General features: G+C 43.8%; 1 protein-coding gene and 1 pseudogene across 9 annotated transcripts in view; both read left to right on the top strand.

The window, feature by feature from the left end:
- PCCA (propionyl-CoA carboxylase subunit alpha) overlaps positions 1–19,188 on the top strand; it is a 432,698-nt gene that overhangs the window by 271,161 nt on the left and 142,349 nt on the right. For all 9 annotated transcript variants that reach the window (XR_016212709.1, XR_016212708.1, XR_016212710.1 and 6 more), the window contains one exon: positions 7,371–7,473. Coding sequence is in view for 6 of the 9 variants with exons in the window: in XM_070048637.2 (XP_069904738.1) it covers positions 7,371–7,473 (103 nt within the window). In the remaining 3 variants the exon portion in view is untranslated. The remainder of the gene's footprint in view (positions 1–7,370; positions 7,474–19,188) is intronic.
- Positions 13,007–13,453, top strand: LOC149124506 (10 kDa heat shock protein, mitochondrial pseudogene; annotated as a pseudogene).

Genomic DNA, 19,188 nt, shown 5'->3' with positions numbered 1-19,188 from the left:
TGGGACTGGGTTCTTGGCTCCTGGCTTCAACACGGCCCAGACCTGGTTTCTGCCCATTTTGGGAGTGAACCCGCAGAAGGAAGAGCTCACTATGACTCTCTCCCATTGTCTCTCTCTCTTTCTCTCTGTTCCTCTCCCTCTCCTCCTCCTCCTTTTCTCTAACTTATGCTCTTTCAAATAAATAAATCTTTAAGAAAATGAAAAATTGAACAGAATTACTGAGACAGTAGAGAAGGATTATGGATATTTCTGCACCTGATGATGATGATAAACTTTACTTAGCATTTATGTGCAAAGCAGTTTGCCCCTTTTATCTTATTTAACCAACACATTGGTTAGATGTTCTCAGTCTGTTTTACTGGTAAAGAAACTGAGACACAAGAAGGTTAAGTTGTGGAGGTCACTCAGCTTTTGCAATTTTGCATTTAGACACAGGAGTGACTGAACAGGGTGACAGTTATACTGTGTTGCCTTTCCTGACTAAATGTGCCAGTATCTAAGCTGGGCACCTGAAGCCCTTATCCGTACAAAGAGGAATTGAATTTGCCTCTTATTAAAATATATCAGATTGTAAGTAGTAGCGAGAGTCTAGATCCAAGTGTCATTTGTGTAATTCTCTGTGACGCTGGTACCACCACACTTGAGGGTGTTCCCGGTGCTGCAACACGGTTCTGTGGCCAGGCTCTTGCACAGTCTCACATTTGCACACACACATTTGAAATTGCAAGTGGGCTGAAGTCTCAGCCTTCTCTCTGCCCGAAGCTGGCTTTGAAGAGGTTCTCAGCAAATGCCTCTTTCATCTTTCTTCTGCAGTGAGGAACTTTAATGTTGCAGTGTCCTAAGTTCTCACATAATAAGGGTTCCAGTTCTGTTTGGTTTGGCAGTAGACTTCTGTTTAAAATTCCTTTAATCTGTTCATTCCGTGCTTTTTATATTCATTTTGCTAGCTGATGATGCTGTGAGGGATTTTCCGCGAATTCATGACCCCTCAGGCTTGCAGACTTGCGTTGGTGGCTCTCCTCTGTCTCAGAGTAGGCCTTTCAGCGCGTCGCTGAATTCCTGCCTTCCTTGGAGTTGTTTTTCTTCCCCCCGCTTGGGGGAAATAAGAAACAATTCCTATACTGGATCTAAAGTTTCATTAAAATTGCTTATGCCTTGTCTCAGGCATTTTGAGTGGGCCATCTGTCTAAACATCTTGCTCTCTCTCTTTTTTTCTGATCATTTCCTCGACTTATTCATGAGCCATGGGAGGGCTCCTTTGTAGTCCCCTGTGAGCTGGTCCTGGCTACCCCCACTGAATACATCCATGTGCTTGCCTAACGTATCCTTTCACCATGCTGCAAATGCTCTGAACTTGGAGCAGATGAATGGCCCACTTTCTGAAGGCCTTTTTCTCTCTTCCCAGATCTGTATGCAGAGACTGACCTCAGTGGCTGTGGAATGCGGCGTATTATTCCTGATCATTTTACAGGCCACCCACTGGGAAAGTTATGATGAAGCATTTCTTAATGATCCTTTGACCATTAGCGTTGTTTTAACTCAGCATTTCACTCCTAAATAGGTGGTGACACCATTGAAAACCAGCTTTTCTGACTGTCTGTTCCTGTGGCTTTGAGGTGCCTGTAATCCTGGCTAACTGAAGATGCTGTTAGTTTTTCTAGTGACACATAATAAGAATGTAGTTAAGTTAGTATTGCTTATGCCTTTTTCAGTAAATTTTTCCAAGAAGTTTAATGTATCGGTATTAACATTAGTGATAATTAGCTGGCAGTTTTTCACCGTAAAATGTAGAAAAATTTAGATTTATTGGACATATTCATTCTGGCTGGCTGATGATAATCAAAGTGGACAGGCCTGAGGAAGAGGTATTATTTGATTTTCTTTGTGAGTCACCCTATGTGTGGATTTCTTTTTAGTGTGTTTTTTTGTTTTGTTTTTTTTTTTGTAGTTGCCCTTCGTTATTGGCTTTGAGGATTGCAAATAAAAGTTGCACAGATTGCATTTTTTTTGTCAGATGGCTGTTTCTTTCAGTGGAAATACACTGCAGTGACAGGAACAGTTTGCTGTGTGTTGTTACGGCATGGAGTTAGAAGAAGCTCCAAACCTTTCTCCCTGTTTTCAGAAAAAGTTGTTTGTAAAAATCTTTTCTGAGACGATTTTGTATTTCATGTATGTTCGCAGTTCTTTGCTAAAGTGTAAAATATGATGTTACAGAATTGTTATCATCATAAACATGTTTGTGCTTGTTGAATTGATACAGTGTTCCAAGGTAATTATTAATGAACTTCCAGAGTTCATGTTTGTGCCTGTTATTATCTTATTTATGGTTCATTGTAGTATTTTTTTCCACTACACACCTTATTTATAGTTCCTAATTAATTGGCATCTATGCTCAACCCATTCATTTTATTTAAAAACCAAATAGAAGCAAAACTAGTTTCAAACTCAGGTAAAAGCAGCAGGAATCGGAGCAGATTTTGTCTGTAAGAGAGAACTGAAGCAGCGATTCCACACCTTGACTCTTCTTAGTACCTGGGAACCTAGCTTTCACGGTGAAGCCTCTTTCCTCTAACCTATTGACAGATGGCCTTAAAGGATAGGACTGTGAGAGAAGTGCCACTTCTGGGGTTCAGGCTCCGAGCAAAGCTTCCCATCACCTGCCCAGTTCTGCTCTGATCCACTCTACAGATGTGGAACCTTTGGTGGACAGGATCCCGTGGGTCCTCAGGGCCACTGCTAGGGAGAGAATAAGCCGAGCTCAATAGGCCAGCTCAAGAGCCTGTGCTCTTTGCCGACATCCCCCCTGGGGCAGGCTGTACCGTGTACGAAACAGGTGTGGCTCAGGAGAAGCAGTGAGAAAGTAAATAGTAGGTAGGCTCTGCCGCGTGGCAACTGCGTCTCGCCACCATCTGACACCCGGCTTTCAGTGGGAAGATGCACTCTGGGGTAGAGCAGGAGCCTCCAGCTCTTCTGCAGGCAGAGGCCTGGTGCCGAGCCGAGTGGGGTCTCAAGATTTACCCCCAAAGAGCTGCTTCCGTGGGGCCACTCAGTTTTGAAACATACTACTCCCAACACATACACTGAACCCTATTACTACCTGTGTAAGTTAAATGGAAGAAAGAGCACTGGACTCATGTGTAGCTCATAAAAAATTTTTGTCAGAGCTTATGTCTTTTTTTGAAGAATCCATGAGTTTGAGAAGCAGAGGCGAGGTGGAATCCGAAGAGATTGCAGTTTGGGGGAAAGTAAGAGTGCCAGCTTCATTGCCCTCCTTACTTTATGTATTTAATCCTCAACACATCCCTAGGATTAGAGATATTATTAAAAGGAACTGAGACTCAGCCTGCTCTAGGTCCAGGGCTGGGTTTTCTGCCTGCTTGTGCCGGCTACCCGAACCCTCGTCCATGACCATGGGGCTCAGTTCTTGGCCCCTGTCGTCTTGGCCTGGGGGTCTGGCATAGCCAGGCAAGCGAGTCAGCGGATAATCAGAAAGAAGAGCGGGTCAACAAGTAGAGGTTTACTTTTCAGGGCCTTGAACAGCAGGTGGGTTCATGAAGGTTTACTTGGAGTGATCGTGGCAGCAGAGTGGCGTCGTTACCCAGGAGAGCAGAGATTGAAGAAGGCCAGGTTGCACAGTAGTCTAGCCATGAGGCCCTCTGTCCTGAGCCCAAGCTTCTTGGCGAAGTAAGCCAGAAGGGAGATTGCCTAGAGGCATGTGTGCAACCCAGACAGGAAATATGGGGAGGGGGTTGTGTTTGAGCAGGAGGGGTGCAAGGCGGCCGGAAGAGGTTCCACCACTGGCCCCTTGACTGGACCTGAAGAGGTACTTTTGTTGGGTTGGGGAAGTGCAGCGCTTCCCCTGAGGCCCTGAGGCCCTGAGGCCCTGATGTGTGCTGGGCGTGGATCTGGTACAGGGCACTTTTCTTTGCTCCATGTATGGTGTTCTGTATAGGTGCCTTTTTTTTTTTTTTTTTGGCCTAGGACACATTCCAAATGCCCGTGTTGCCTACTTCCGCCATCCCTTGGAAGGTCACGTATCAGCCACATTGGGCTATTCCGGGCCTGTGTGTGCTGTGTGTGGGTTGGGGACGTCCCTAGCAGAGCTTTAGGGTGTCGCTTGCTGTTAGGATCCCGCCACTGCTTGCTCCTGGTTTGCAGCCACAGCAGAGCTGGAGCCCGGGCCTTGTCAAGTCCAGAGGGCCATGACTGAGTGCAGCCTGTCTCTCCTTCTCGGGTTACCCCAGACTGGGTGTGTCGAAGGTGAGGAATGTGTGGGTCTGTGGTCACCCAGGGAGGGCCAGGAGCTTGTGCCACCCGCCTCTGCTTGCTGTGCTCCGCCCTCTGGCGATTCTGCCTCCTCCCCTGCGCACGCTCCCTGCTCATCCCTCAGCCCTTTTCCATTACTTGTGTCAAGAGCTGAGAGTGTAAAAACAAAGAATGAGCTTGGTCTTTGAGGAGCTTGCAGACCAGCCAAGCAAATGCCCTGTGGAGCATGAGTCTGGAAGGGAGCCCCCCTCTCCCTGCCCATCCCCCCACCCCAGTCTCTCCTGGGTGCTGCCCTCCTCGCTGCCTTTCATTCGTTCCCCTGGGTGGCGCTTGGTCCTCGGGGACAGTCCTCTTCAAATGGCCGGAAGAGGGTCTTCCAGACCTGTGCTGCAGTGTATTCCTGCCTTACTTCATGCATTTTTGTAACTTTCGTTTTTACTTCTAAAGTACTGGAAACATCATTCTCTCATCTTCAGAAAGCACATCAAGAAGAAGTGGACCAAACACAAATAGTCACTCTAAAGTGTACAGCAGCATCCATTAGACATTGTGACTAGAGGGGATTGGCTTATAACCATAGTGTTTGTGACCTTTTTTTACTGAATACACAGAGAACTCTTGCGATTTGGAGGATTTAAATGAAGCATAACCTGCCATGCTCTTTCAGAACTGTGTATTAAGGTAGAGCCAGGATACTACAAAATGTAATACTTAAATTAGGTAAAATTGGGGCCGGCACTGTGGCATAGCAGGTAAAGCAGGCCAGCAACCCATATGAGCACTGGTTCAAGTCCTGGCTGTTCTACTTCCAATCCAGCTCTCTGCTGTGGCCTGGGAAAGCAGTAGAAGATGGCCCAACTCCTTGGGTGCCTGTACCCGTGTCGGAGACCTGGAAGAAGCTGCTGACTCCTAGTTTTGGATCAGCACAGCTCTGGCCATTTTGACCATTTTGGCCGTTTGGGGAGTGAACTAGTGGATTGAAGACCTCTTTCTCTGTCTCTGCCTCTCTGTAACTCTGCCTTTCAAACAAATAAATAAAAATCTTTTTTTAAAAAATGGGTAAAATCTGCAAGTATTAAATTTCTGTTATTTTTTAAAAAATTGTGGGAAACCTATTTGTATTCTAAATATATTTAGAATACAGTATTGGCTATATTTGGACTGGACTGGGTTTCTGGTCCTTTTGTACTGATCACATGCATGAAAGGAGCCATGTTGCCGTGCTGGTGTTGTCCAAACACACGCAGACACAGAGCCCTGGTCTGCATTCCAGGTGACAGGAGAAGTCAGTGTCAGAAGAGTCAGGAGAACCATGTCTTATTTTCCTTTGGTGCCCCAAAACCTAGTGCCAAACACTTGGTATTTGTTGAACTCATAATTCATTTAGGTTTTTTGGTTTTACTTTTTTGTGTTTGTATTTTTTTTTTTTTTTTACAGGCAGAGTGGACAGTGAGAGAGAGAGACAGAGAGAAAGGTCTTCCTTTTTGCCGTTGGTTCACCCCCCAATGGCTGCTGCGGCCGGCGCACCACGCTGATCCGAAGGCAGGAGCCAGGTGCTTCTCCTGGTCTCCCATGGGGTGCAGGGCCCAAGCTTGGGCCATCCTCCACTGCACTCCCTGGCCACAGCAGAGAGCTGGCCTGGAAGAAGGGCAACCGGGACAGAATCCGGCGCCCCGACCGGGACTAGAACCCGGTGTGCTGGCACTGCAAGGTGGAGGATTAGCCTGTTGAGCCGCAGTGCCAGCCTTATATTTTGTTTTGGCAAAGCTGTTTATCATCCTTTTATGTGAGAGCTCATAAAATTGGTATTTGATTACTTTTTAAAATCAGTTTTTAAAATTTGGTAAATTTGTAGTAACATTATCATTATGAAACAAGTAATGTTTTCACAAAAATAGTTAGCTTATTTCCCATCTACTAGACCAAGATTTTTTTTTTCTCATTGATACCATGAAGGAACATTCTATATTATTATATTCTATTTTGTAAGTAGCATAATGCATGGGGGTTCATTCATTTTGGTTTTTTGAGTAAATCTTGTTTGAGAAGTAGAGAAAGATTTGTACATAGAGCGAGAGGGTGCCACTTGCTTGGGAACTCAATTACTCAAGCCGTCACTACTATCTCCCAGCACATGCCTAACAGGCAGCTACAGTCAGGAGCCAGAGCCAAGAGTTAACCCTATGCGGTCTGATGTGGGATGTGGACATGTTAAGCACCAGGCTAAATCCCTGCTTCCATTGCTTAATATATTTTTAGTCTAGTTGATTACCAAGAAAATAAATCAAAATATTTCTCTTCAGTCAAATCATGCTGATTCAATAGTGTGTTTTCTGTCTCTGAAGCTTAAGGATTGCTTAAGCTTAAAGATTGTATTTTAATTAAAAATGAAACACTTTTTTTTTTTAAATATTTATTTGAAAGAGTTACATAGAGAGGAGAGGCAGAGAGAGAGAGAGAGAGAGAGAGAGGTCCTCCATCCAGTGGTTCACTCCCCAATTGGCTGCAGTGGCTGGAGTTGCGCTGATCCGAAGCCAGGAGCCAGGAGTCTCTTCCGGGTCTCCCACGCAGGCATAGGGACCCAAGGACTTGGGCCATCTTCTGCTGTCCCAGGCCATAGCAGAGAGCTGGATTGGAAAAGGAGCAGCCAGGACTAGAACCGGCACCCATATGGGATGCCAGTGCTTCAGGCCAGGGCGTTAACCCGCTGTGCCACAGCGCCGGCCCCAAAAATGAAGCTATCTTAACAATAACCAAATATTGGAAAGGATAGCATAGTTTGAGGAAGAATAATTTGTGAAGGGCCATCATAATTAAGCAGCTCAGAATCACAGAATGGATGTTGGTATTCAGGATAGATGACGGTAGCATGGTTATGTCAAAATGACTGCTGTTGCCTTTGGTGTATCTTCTTAAAAACAAAAGAAAATAAAAAACCTCTATTTTAAACCTGAAAGCTTTTTCCAAGAGTGGAGCCTTGTGACATAAAGTGTTCTGAAATACATTCTTGGCAGTTTTACCCCACACTCTTAATGTCAAAGGAAAATAGTTTATTGAGAGAGAATAATGAAAACGACTAACTCTTTCTTCTCTTTCTACTTCAGAGTTCCTGTTGTTAAATTGGACACGGTTAAGTGGGAGCTCTCAATAAAATTGCATGATGAAGATTATACTGTCACAGCCTCAAACAGTGGATCAACATTCTCTGTGAGTTTTATTTCTCGGTATGCTTGGCAATCTTGGAATTATCTATGAGTCTTTCAACCCATTTTTCACTCTTCAGTGCCTCTAGTCTTGTGAATTAGGGCATAGATGTGCATCTGCCCCTTCTGTCGAGGAAGCTGAAGGTGAGTGGGGAGCACTGGTTCTCTTTTGCTAACTAGGAACTACATCCCTAGAGTCAACCACTTTCCCAGCCTGTTTCCTGGTACCCGATTGATTTTTCTTTTGGGTTACTGAGAAGTAATACTTTCGCCTCTGCTGAAGAGGAGAGCACTTTGTACCTCCACATGCTTGATAACTGTGGTACATAACTGTTCTTTTAAAACAAGTTATCTGAAGCCGCAGAAAAACATGAACTCCTCATTTCATGTTGCGATACAGTCTGGGGCTGGGTTGACCTCCTGGTGACATGCTTGTTGCTGTGGAGAACTGAGCTCCTTAGATAGAGTCCATGACAGAGATGCGTTAGTAGAATTCTGGTCCATAATGGAAACTGTTAAAATGAGATTTCAGTGTTTACAGTATGAATGGGATGTTTAAAAATCTGTGATTTGGGATGGCCAGAAAAATACCGCTACGAGTTGCTACTTACTTTGTCTGCTTCTGTATTTTTGGCCTGAACCCAAGGAAGCTGTTGTTATCTAGTTAGAATAATGAATTTTGTCTTTCCGTACATCTCCCTCTTGATAACTGAGCTGCATGGCAGTGTCATTGTGTTTGGAGAGCAAGTGACTTTCAGTCAATGATTGAAGCTCCTTGGCTTAAGTAAAACCTGGTGAGACTGGAGGAATAGGAGTTTCTTGATCAAAGTGAGAAAATACCAAAGGTAAGGATTCGTGCGAATTCAGCTGCTCACCATCCGCTTCTGACATGGCTGGCTGTGCCAGACGGTGCCTCTGGAGAACCTGACGTTCTTGTGTGGTGGTCACATTCACAAAGAAATGAGACCGGTTCACGCACTGAAGGTTTTTCTTTTAATTTTGTGATCCATTCCCTCTCTCCCTCTTTCCCTCTCTCCCTTCTCCCTTTCCCTCCTCCCTCTACCCCCTTTCCTCCCTTTCCCTCCTCTCCCTCCTCTCCCCCCTCTCCTCCCTCTCCCTCTCCCTCTCTCCTTCTGCCTCTGAAATTAATTATTTTGAAAATTCCTTAAGAATGTCCAGGTGTCAAAATGTACTTCCCGAGTTTATTAGCTTAGCTGCTGTGAGAGGCATCAGTGGCCTGATAAAAAGCATGATGCTCTAGCACTTCTTCTGACATGTGTGTGTTGAGCTACTTCGGTTTGAAGTTGGCATCATGAGAAGAGGCAGGTTAGCTGTGCGCGGTAGTAAGTCAGGGCTCGTTGGTGTGAAGTTTTCCACACTGTGGCACTGTTATTAGCTTTTTTTTTTTTTTTTGAACAGGCAGAGTGGACAGTGAGAGAGAGAGACAGAGAGAAAGGTCTTCCTTTGCTGTTGGTTCACCCTCCAATGGCCGCCGCGGCCGGCACACTGTGCTGATCCGATGGCAAGAGCCAGGTACTTATCCTGGTCTCCCATGGGGTGCAGGGCTCAAGCACTTGGGCCATCCTCCACTGCACTCCCGGGCCACAGCAGAGAGCTGGCCTGGAAGAGGGGCAACCGGGACAGAATCCGGCGCCCTGACCGGGACTAGAAGCCGGTGTGCCGGCGCCGCAAGGTGGAGGATTAGCCAAGTGAGCCATGGCACCGGCCTGTTATTTGCTTTTAGGCTACAGAAGGGAGAGCTGTGATTGTTTACTTGGCTTCAGTGGCAGAGTTAATTAAGAGACAAAAGTGGCTGGACGCTGAGAGAAAATATTATTCAGCTTATCATGATAAACCCAAAACTGTAGAAAGCATGTTGACTTTTATTTATAATTATTTTCATAATTCACATCTGTATTTCTAAGATATTTTATGCTTTTCTGTTATACTGTGTAACACAAAACAGTCCAAATAGTTAATGCTAAAGAAAATGATTAAAATGTGTATCATCTTAATTATGATGAAAGATTAGATTCACAGTAAAGACAGTCTGCTTCAGAGAAAAGCGGCAGAGCAGTCCTGACATGCGAGAAGATTGCGTAGAAGCTCAGAAGCCTCTCAAGGATGGGTGATAGCACTGAACACGGCACTTGGAGGGAATTTGACTCATGTCTCGTGCTAACCCTTGATGAGCTAGAAAACCACTGTGCATGAGCCCAGATGTTAAATTAGGTTTCTTTTATTACTCTAAGCTAGAGGTAGAGGTTTTTTTTTTTTTTTTTTTTTTTTTTTTTTAAAGATGCATTTATTTATTTGAAAGGCAGAGTTACAGAGAAGCAGAAAGAGAGAGAGAATGTTTCATCACTGGTTGACTCCCCATATGGCTGCAACGGCCAGAGCTGCTCCAATCCAAAGCCAGGAGCCAGGAGTTTTTCTGGGTTTCCCATGTGGGTGCAGGGGCCCAGGACTTGGGCTATCTTCCACAGCTTTCCCAGGCCATAGCAGAGAGCTGGATTGGAAGTAGAACAGCTGAGACTGAAACCAGTGCCGACACGGGATGCCAGCACTGCAGGTGGCGGCCTTAGCCACTACACCACATCACTGGCCCCGAGATAGAACATTGTTTTAAAAGATTTATTTAAATGAATGGCAGAGTTAGAGGGGGGACAGTGAGAGAGAGAGTGAGAGAGATTGATTTTCCATTTGCTGGTACATTCCCCCAAAATGTCTGCAGTGGCCAGGGCTGATCTGAGCCAGGCTGAAGCCAGGAGCTTCACCTGTCTCCCTTCTGGGTGGCAGTGGCCCAAGTATGTGGGCCATCTTCCACTGCTTTCCCAGGCACATTAACAGGGAGCTGGACTGGAAGTGGAACAGCCAGCACTTAAACCAGTGCCCCTATGGGATGCTGGCATCTCAGGCAGTAGCTTAACCTGCTACCAAGCACAATGCTTGCCTCAAGATAAAAATTTTTTTGTAAAGACCTTGTTAATAGGGCCAGCATCGTGGCACAGCAGGTTAAGCCTCTGGCAACACAGGTATCTCATGTGAGCACCATTTTAAGTTTTGGCTGTTCCACTTCTTTTTTTTTTTTAAAGATTTATTTGTTTACTTGAAAGTCAGAGTTACACAGCAAGAGAAGGAAAGGCAGAGAGAGAGAGAGTTCTTCCATCTGCTGGTTCACTCCTCAGATGGCTGCAACAGCTGGAACTGCGCCGATCTGAACGAGGAGCCAGGAGCTTCCTCCGGGTCTCCCATGTGGATGCAGGGGCCTAAGGACTTGGGCCATCTTCTACTGCTTTCCCAGCCCACAGCAGGGAGCTGGATCAGAAGTGGAGCAGTTAGGACTGGAACCGGCACCCATATGGGATGCTGGTGCTGCAGACTGGGGCTTTAACCTGCTGTGCCACAGCGCCGGCCCTGGCTGTTCCACTTCTTATTCAGCTCCCTGCTGATGTTCCTGGGAAAGCAACAGAAAATGCCCCAAGCATTTGGGCTCCTGCTGCCCACAAGGGAGACCCAGATGAAACTCCTGGCTCCTTGCTTCTGGCTTCAGCCAGGCCCAGCCCTAGCTGTTGCAGCCATTTGGGGATGGAACCAATGGGTGAAAGATATTCTGTCTCTCTCTCTCTCTGTCTCTCTCTCTGGCAGGCCCTCCCCTTCCCCCCAGTAACTCTGCCTTTCAAATAAATAAATATTTTAAAAAATGTTTTGAAATGGATTGTGTAATCTACTACTTAATAATAACCAGGATTCAGAGGCTATTGAATTCTGCTATACCAAGTTTATCTTTGTGCTAATGGCTAAACAAAACAAAACAATTAAACCTTACATAATCAAAAGGTGTTGAATGATCAGTAAAAGTAATTTTTCCCATTTTGAAAATTCTTTTTAGTTTGTCTTCCTAAAGTAGTATTTTTTTCTTCTTACAGAAATAGTAAAACCGGACTTTCTCAGAGATACAAACTTTCCTGCAGTTTAAATTAGAATCCTTTTATTCTCTCAATTTAAACCGTTATTTATTAATCAAATTTGCATGATAGTTAAATGAGGTAGGCGATGTGGAGGAATGGGTCAAGCCATTGCTTAGGACTCCTGCTTCCTGTGTTGGAGTGCCTGGTTCCGAGTCCCCATTCCTCCACTTGCAATCCAGCTTCTTCCTTAATGCACACCCTGGTAGGCAGCAGGTGACAGCTCAAGTACAGGGATCTCTGCCCCTGACCAGGGAGACCTGAATTGAGTTGGAGACTCCTGACTGCAGCCTCACAGATCCCTGACTGTTGCAGATGAAGCAGTAGTTGGAAGATCTCCATGCTTCTGTCATCCGTGTCTCTGTCTTTAAAATAAATAACATTTTTTAAAAAGTTGGATAACTCACATATTTCTGCTTTTCACTGCTTACTCCAAAACTGTGTTATAATTAAGACAATGTGATACTTAGTAAAGACAGACATGTGGATCAATAGAATAGAATTGACATGCATTTATGCATTTATGGTCAGTTGACTTTTCAAAAATGTTTACTTGAAAGGCAAAGAGAGAAAGAAGAAAATAAAACAAAGACATCTTTGAACCAGCTCTTCAGTAATGCCCACCCTGATCAATTGATTTTTGACAAAGATGCCAAAATAATTAAGTGAGGGAAACAGTAGTGTTTTCAATGAATGGTACAGGTATAGCTGGATGTCTGCCTGTAAAAGAACGAAGTTGGACCCCATGTCACATTGAGTTAATATACAGAAATTAACACAGAGAGGATCAAGGACTGAAGTAAAAGCTGAAACATCTTGATGGCCTTTGCATTTGGCAATGGTGTCTTGGTTATGATACCAAAAGCACAAGCAGGAAGAGAAAAAATAAGTTGATCATCAAAATAAAAACATTTGCTTCAAAGAACACTATTCAGAAGTTGAAGACAAACTGCAGAATGGGAAAATATGTTTACAAATTATATATCTGGCAAAGCACGTGTGTTTGAATTATATAATGGGCATTTACAACTCAATAATAAAAAGACAACCCAATTTTAAAATGGGCAAAGAATGTGAATAGACATTTCTCCAGAGAATATAAATAATTGCTGAAAAGTACATGAAAATATCCTCTGCACCATAAAGAATCAAAAAATGCAAATCAGGGCCGGCACCGCAGCTCACTAGGCTAATCCTCCACCTAAGGTGCCAGCACCCCGAGTTCTAGTCCCAATCGGGGCACTGGATTCTGTCCTGGTTGCCCCTCTTCCAGTCCAGCTCTCTGCTGTGGCCCGGGAGTGCAGTGGAGGATGGCCCAAGTCCTTGGGCCCTGCACCTGCATGGGAGACCAAGAGAAGCACCTGGCTTCTGGCTTTGGATCAGCGCAGTGCGTCGGCCGGAGCGGCCACTGGAGGGTGAACCAACGGAGAAGGAAGACCTTTTTCTCTGTCTCTCTCTCTCACTGTCCACTCTGCCTGTCAAAAAAAAAAAAAAATGCAAATCAGGATCAAACTGTGGGTCTCTTCTTGTGGCTGTGCAAGATCACATGAGAGCTGCAGCTCTGGGGCCATGGCAAGACAAGCATTTACACCATTTTCTCTGCTCTTTGAGCAGATCTTGGTTGAAAGGACTGCCACAGAATCCATAACCAAAGGAGGCATTATGCTCCCTCCCAGAAAAATCTCAAGGAAAAGTATTCCAAACAGAAATAGCTGTTGGCTCAGGCTCTAACGAAAAGGGTGGAGAGATTCAACCAATGAGTGTGAGGGTTTGAGATGAAGTTCTTCCAGAATATAGAGGCACCACAGTAGTTTCTGAGGACAAGGGTTATTTTCTGTTTAGAGATGGTGAAATTCTTTGACAATATGTTGATTGAAATGGCGTCAGATGAAGCTGCCCATACCACTGAAGTTCTGAAATCTTTTATCATGTAGAAGGTTTCCCAGTCTCTCTTACAACAGACTAATGCTGTCTAAAATAATGAGACCACTGCCTCTAAGCTTCATCTTCACTCTCCTGGTGTACACATTTCCAAATAAAATATGTAGTAAACAAAAAATGCAAGTCAAATTATAATGAGGGGTAGACATTTGGATTAACAGTTAAGATGCCTGTGTTGCATATTGAAGACCTGGGTTCGGTACCCACCTCCACTCCTGACTCCAGTTTGCAGTGTTGATGGCTGAAGTAATTGGATTCTAGCCACCCATGTGGGAGACCTGAATTGAGTTCGTGACTTCTGGCTTTGCCCCAGCCTATCCCTGGCCATTCCAGGTATTTGAGGAGTAAACTGGTGGATTGAAGCTCTCTCTCTTTCTTTCTCTCTCTCACTCGTTCTCTCTCTCTCTCTCTCAACTAAATAAATATTTAAAAATAAAAAAACATAATGAAATAGCTACTTGTACCTGCTAGGATGGCTGCAATAAAAAGTCATATAATAGCATGTTTTTAAGGATGTGGAGGAATTGAACCCTTCGTATACCATTGGTGGGAATGTGAAATGGTATAGCCTCTTTGGAAAATAGTCTATCTCTGAGTCTTGAATATTTAAATAGGTATTCATTTATATTCTTGTTGCTGTGGTGTGTATATTTTACTCACCGAATAACATCAAATAATATTTTGCAAGTAATTGTTGCTGGGCTAGGTATCAACAACTTGAAGATGAAATAAGTGTAATTATAAATATTTGTTTAAAATTTCTGAAAATAATTTTTGCATTCATAAAACACGTTAAAAAGTTTTTGACTTCTTTGATCTCCAAACTTAACATCTAGAACTATATGCCAAGAAAGCAATGAAAGATCACTTCAATAAACATAGTATTTTGTTGACCAAAAAAAAAGAATTGAAGGCAGATGGCCTTGGGGATATCCAAGTAAACACTGTGTACTTATGGAAGTAAACTGAGGGCACACCGGCACTGGCACTGTGGCTCAGCAGGTTGAGCAACTTCCTGCGGTGATGCAGGCATCCTGTATGAGTGCCGGCTCTGATCCCAGCTGCTCCGTTTCACTCCAGCTCCCTGCGAATGCACCTGCGAAAAGCAGAAGATGACCCAAGTGCTTGGGCATCTGTTAGGTGTGTGGGAGACACAGATGGGGTTCTGGGCACCCTGCTTTAGCTCGTCCCTGCCCTGGCTGTTTTTTGGGGAGTGAACTATCAGCTGGAAGATCTCTCTTTCTCTGTCTCTCTCTCTCTGTAACTATGCCTTTCAAATAAATAAATCTTTTTTTTTTTTTTTTCAAAAAAAGGACAGACTTGGAAGTAATTAAAATAAAATGGTAAGTGCCATAGTAGGCATTTTTGATTCCTTAAATTTGTGAGAAAGAAGAAAGCCCTTTGCTGCCGGGGAGGGGGAGGATAGGCCTGGCTGAACGTCACTAATGAGCAACAGTTTAGGTCATGTTGGACACTTGGATTTAAGTCAAGACATTCCTCAAAAGCACTGGAATATGGGAGCTTGAGAAGGCAAAGTTTGTTGAGAACTCAGACCTCTTCTTTAAAATAACTTTAATTTCATACTATAAAAATGTGTTTTCTTTTTAAAATTTATTTGAGAGAGAAAGAGAGAACTTCCACCTTCCCTTTCACTCCTCAGATACCTGTAATTAACTAGTCTGGACTGGGCTGGGCTGAAGACAGGGGCTGGAAACTCAATCCAGGTCTCCCACATGGGTAACAGGAGCCCCGTTGCTTGTGCTATTTCTGCTGTCTCCTGGGGCCTGCATTAGCAGGAAGCTGGAGTCAGGAGTAGGAAGCAGGTATTGAACCCAGGCGCTATAAGGTGGGATGCAGGTGCATCCTAATTAGCACCTTTTGCTAGGCCGTATACCCACTCCTGCTTTCTTAATCTTACCATTATTTATTTTCCATAAACAATAAATCTTACTATTATTTATTTACCATAAACAATAGCATGAGAATTTCTCTGTCCCTTTCCAGTGGAATTGTTTTTGCTAGTTATTTTAGACTATTCAAAGGTATTTTTATGAAGCAACTGATTACTTTGGTATACATTGACTGAAATTTTGTCTCTCTCCAGAAACTGTGGTAAGCTCTTCATATTCACTTGGTAACCTGCTAGGCAGATGTTACTAGCCTCAGTTTACATGTGAGTTTGGAAACTACGGTTCTGAAAGCACAATCATGGAAATTTAGCTCTGTTAGACTGTGGATAAGTCACAGCTGATATTATTCATTAGTAGTAGGTTTATTTCTAACCAGAATGGTTTTTAGTCACAAGATAAAAGGAATTTTCTTAGTGATATATTGGAAGTTAAGGCTCCAGTCATACCGTTGGAAGCAGTCATTAGATGCATCACAAGGACATGTGTAAATTATAAAATGCATTTACTATGGGAGGCCTTCAAACAGTTTATGGGAATGTGCATCATCCTTTAAACAAAAGATTTATTATTTGATAGCAACACTGATAGAAAGAGGGAGGGAGAGGAAAAGAGAGAGAGAAAGAGATCTCCCATCCTGTGATGTACTCCCCCAGATGCCTGCAACACCCAGGTCTGGGTGGCAGGGACCCACATATATGGACCATCCTCTGGTGTTTTCCAAGGCACATTAGCAGGAAGCTGGATTGGAAACAAAGCAGCTGGGGCTCGAACTGGCACCCATACAGGATGCTGGTGTCCCAAGTGCTGTGCCACAATGCCAGCCCCTGCATTTTTTAATTCCATTTTTCCCTGCACTTTATGTTTCCTCCAATTAGAGATGCTGGTGAAAATTAGACAGCTGTTGGGAGAATGGGTATTTGGTGCAGTGGTTAAGCCGCTACATGGGTTGCCACCGTTCCATACCGGAGTACCTGGGTTTGAGTCGTGGATCTGCTCCAGCCTCTTGTTATTGTGCACCTTGGAGCCCTCAAGTGTGGTCTCAAGTGGTTGGTTTCAAGCCACCTGCATAGGTGGCTCAGATTGAGTGCCAGGCTCCCGTCCTTGCGTGGCCCAGCCCTGCATTTGTGGGCAAGTAGGGGGAGAACCAGCAGATGGGAACTCACTGTCTGCCACTCGCTTGCTCATTCTCACTGTCTCCTCTCCGAATGAATGAATGGAATAGAGTAGCTGTTAGAAAGCACTGTTAGAAACAAGCCGTCTGCACCTCCATGTTTATTGCAGCTCAGTTCACAGTAGCTGAGACCTGGAACCAACCCAAATGCCCATCCACAGTAGACTGGGTAAAGAAATTATGGGACATGTACTCTAGAGAATACTATACAGCAGTCAAAAACAGTGAAATCCGGTCATTTGCAACAAGATGGAGGAATCTGGAAAACATCATGCTGAGTGAATTAAGCCAGTCCCAAAGAGACAAATATCATATGTTCTCGCTGATTGGCGACAACTAACTGAGCACCAAAGGGGAAACCTGTTGAAGTGAAATGGACACTATGAGAAACGGTGACTTGATCAGCCTTTGCCCTGAATGTTGATGAACAACTTAATACGTTATCCCTCATAGTATTTTTTTTTGTTCTACTTAATACTATTGATTGAACTCTGTAATTAACACACAATTATTCTTAGGTGTTTAAATTTTAACTGAAAAGTGATCCCTGTTAAATATAAGTGGGAATAAGAGAGGGAGGAGATGTACAATTTGGGACATGCTCAATTGGACTTGCCCCAAATGGTGGAGTTAGAAACGTGCCAGGGGATTCCAATACAATCCCATCAAGGTGGCATGTACCAATGCCATCTCACTAGCCCAAGTGATCAATTTTAGTTCACAATATATCACACTGATAGGTCTAAGAGTCAAAGGGATCACACAGACAAGACTAGTGTCTGCTAATACTAATTGATAGAATCAAAAAAGGAGAGAACGATCCATCATGGGAAGCAGGATACACAGAAGACTCATAGAATGGCGGATGTCCTAAATAGCACTCTGGCCTCAGAATCAGCCCTTAAGGCATTCGGACCTGGCTGAAGAGCCTATGAGAGTATTTTAGGCATGGAAAGCCAAGACACTCTGGAAAAAAAAAAAAAAAGAATACCTAAATGAAAGATCTCTGCGGGTGAGATCCCAGTGGAAAGAACAGGGCCATCAAAGAAGGAGGTACCTTTCTCTGAAGGGAGGAGAGAACTTCCACTTTGACTACGACCCTGTCTGAATAAGATCGAAGTCGGTGAACTCAAAAGGCTTCCATAGCCTTGGTAACTCATGACTAGAGCCTAGGGAGATTCCTGACGCCATAAACAAGTGTCAAATTGTTAAGTCAACAACAGGAGTCACTGTGTACTTACTTCTCAGGTGGGATCTGTCCTTAATGTGTTGTCCAATGTGAAGTAATGCTATAACTAGTACTGAAACAGTATTTTATACTTTGTGTTTCTGTGTGGGTGCAAACTGATGAAATCTTTACTTAATATATACTAAATCGATCTTCTGTATATAAAGATAATTGAAAATGAATCTTGATGTGAATGGAATGGGAGAGGGAGCAGGAGATTGGAGGGGTGCGGGTGGGAGAGAAATTATGGGGGGGGGAGCCATCGTATTCCATAAACTGTACTTTGGAAATTTATATTTACTAAATAAAAAAAAAAAAAAGAAAGCACTGTTAGAGTCCTGTTACCTCTTGTTGATATTAATGTGTTTCCCAAGTAAGTGTTGGAATTCAAAATAATGATTTTAGCAATGATTTTAAAGTTTTATTCAATTAAATATAATTTTGAGAACAAGGTAGGATTTGAGGTAGGTCAGATTTTATGCTTTCATGTGGTTTTCTTAATGTTTGGTGGATGCAAAAATCATCTCATCTCTGGATGCCTGCGGTGGAGGGAGGGAAATGTTTTCTGGAGTTCATATCACTTGAATTACCACCCTGTATTTTTCTTTTCAATGAGAGACTATGGTGGTGAACGTAAGAATAACAAATAATAATTACATATGGATAAACAATAAGAAATAATTGTATATGTGCTGTTTGAAGTTCTCTTTCTCTGAAACAACCAACACTCTCCCCTTTCTTCTACCATAGGGTATTTTGTTCTGGATTCCTTGATGAAGGAAACATTCTACCACAATTTCATTAGATGTTGAAAGCGTATGTGGAAAACGTGGTTTTCAGTGGAGCTCTATGTGTTTTTGTGTAACATTTTCATGAAAATCAAGAATTGAATGAACTTAGACTAGGCCAGTAAATGATCTTCTATATGAAATAAATTTTTCTCATATTGTCAAATATTAATGAAAAGAACCTGAAGTTTACCTTCTATACAAGTTTATACTCCAGTTACACCATGTTATACTTAAGTTTATACCATATAAAAGTTTTTTTCTTTTTTTGACAGGCAGAGTTAGACAGTGAGAGAGAGAGAGACAGAGAGAAAGGTCTTCCTTTTCCGTTGGTTCACCCCCCAAATGGCCACTATGGCCGGCACTGCGCCAATCCAAAGCCAGGAGCCAGATGCTTCTCCTGGTCTCCCATGGGGTGCAGGGCCCAAGCACCTGGGCCATCCTCCACTCACACCTGGCCACAGCAGAGAGCTGGACTGGAAAAGGAGCAACCGGGACAGAATCCGGTGCCCCCACCGGGACTAGAACCTGGGGTGCCGGTGCTGCAGGTGGAGGATTAACCTAGTGAGCCGCGGGGCCGGCCTATACAAGTTTTTAAATAGCTTATTTTTTAAAAGCTGTCGGGCAATCAGTGTGGCACAGTGGGTAAGCTGCTACTTGAGACACCTACCTGCATCCCGTGTTGGAGTGCCCGTTTGAGTCGCAGCTGCTCC

This window comes from Oryctolagus cuniculus, chromosome 9 (genome assembly GCF_051225735.1).
Source record: "Oryctolagus cuniculus isolate XC-2025 breed Fujian yellow rabbit chromosome 9, ASM5122573v1, whole genome shotgun sequence".
NCBI classification, from domain to species: domain Eukaryota; kingdom Metazoa; phylum Chordata; class Mammalia; order Lagomorpha; family Leporidae; genus Oryctolagus; species Oryctolagus cuniculus.
Note: the sequence above shows the minus strand (reverse complement) of the source record. Positions and strands in the feature narration are given on the sequence as shown.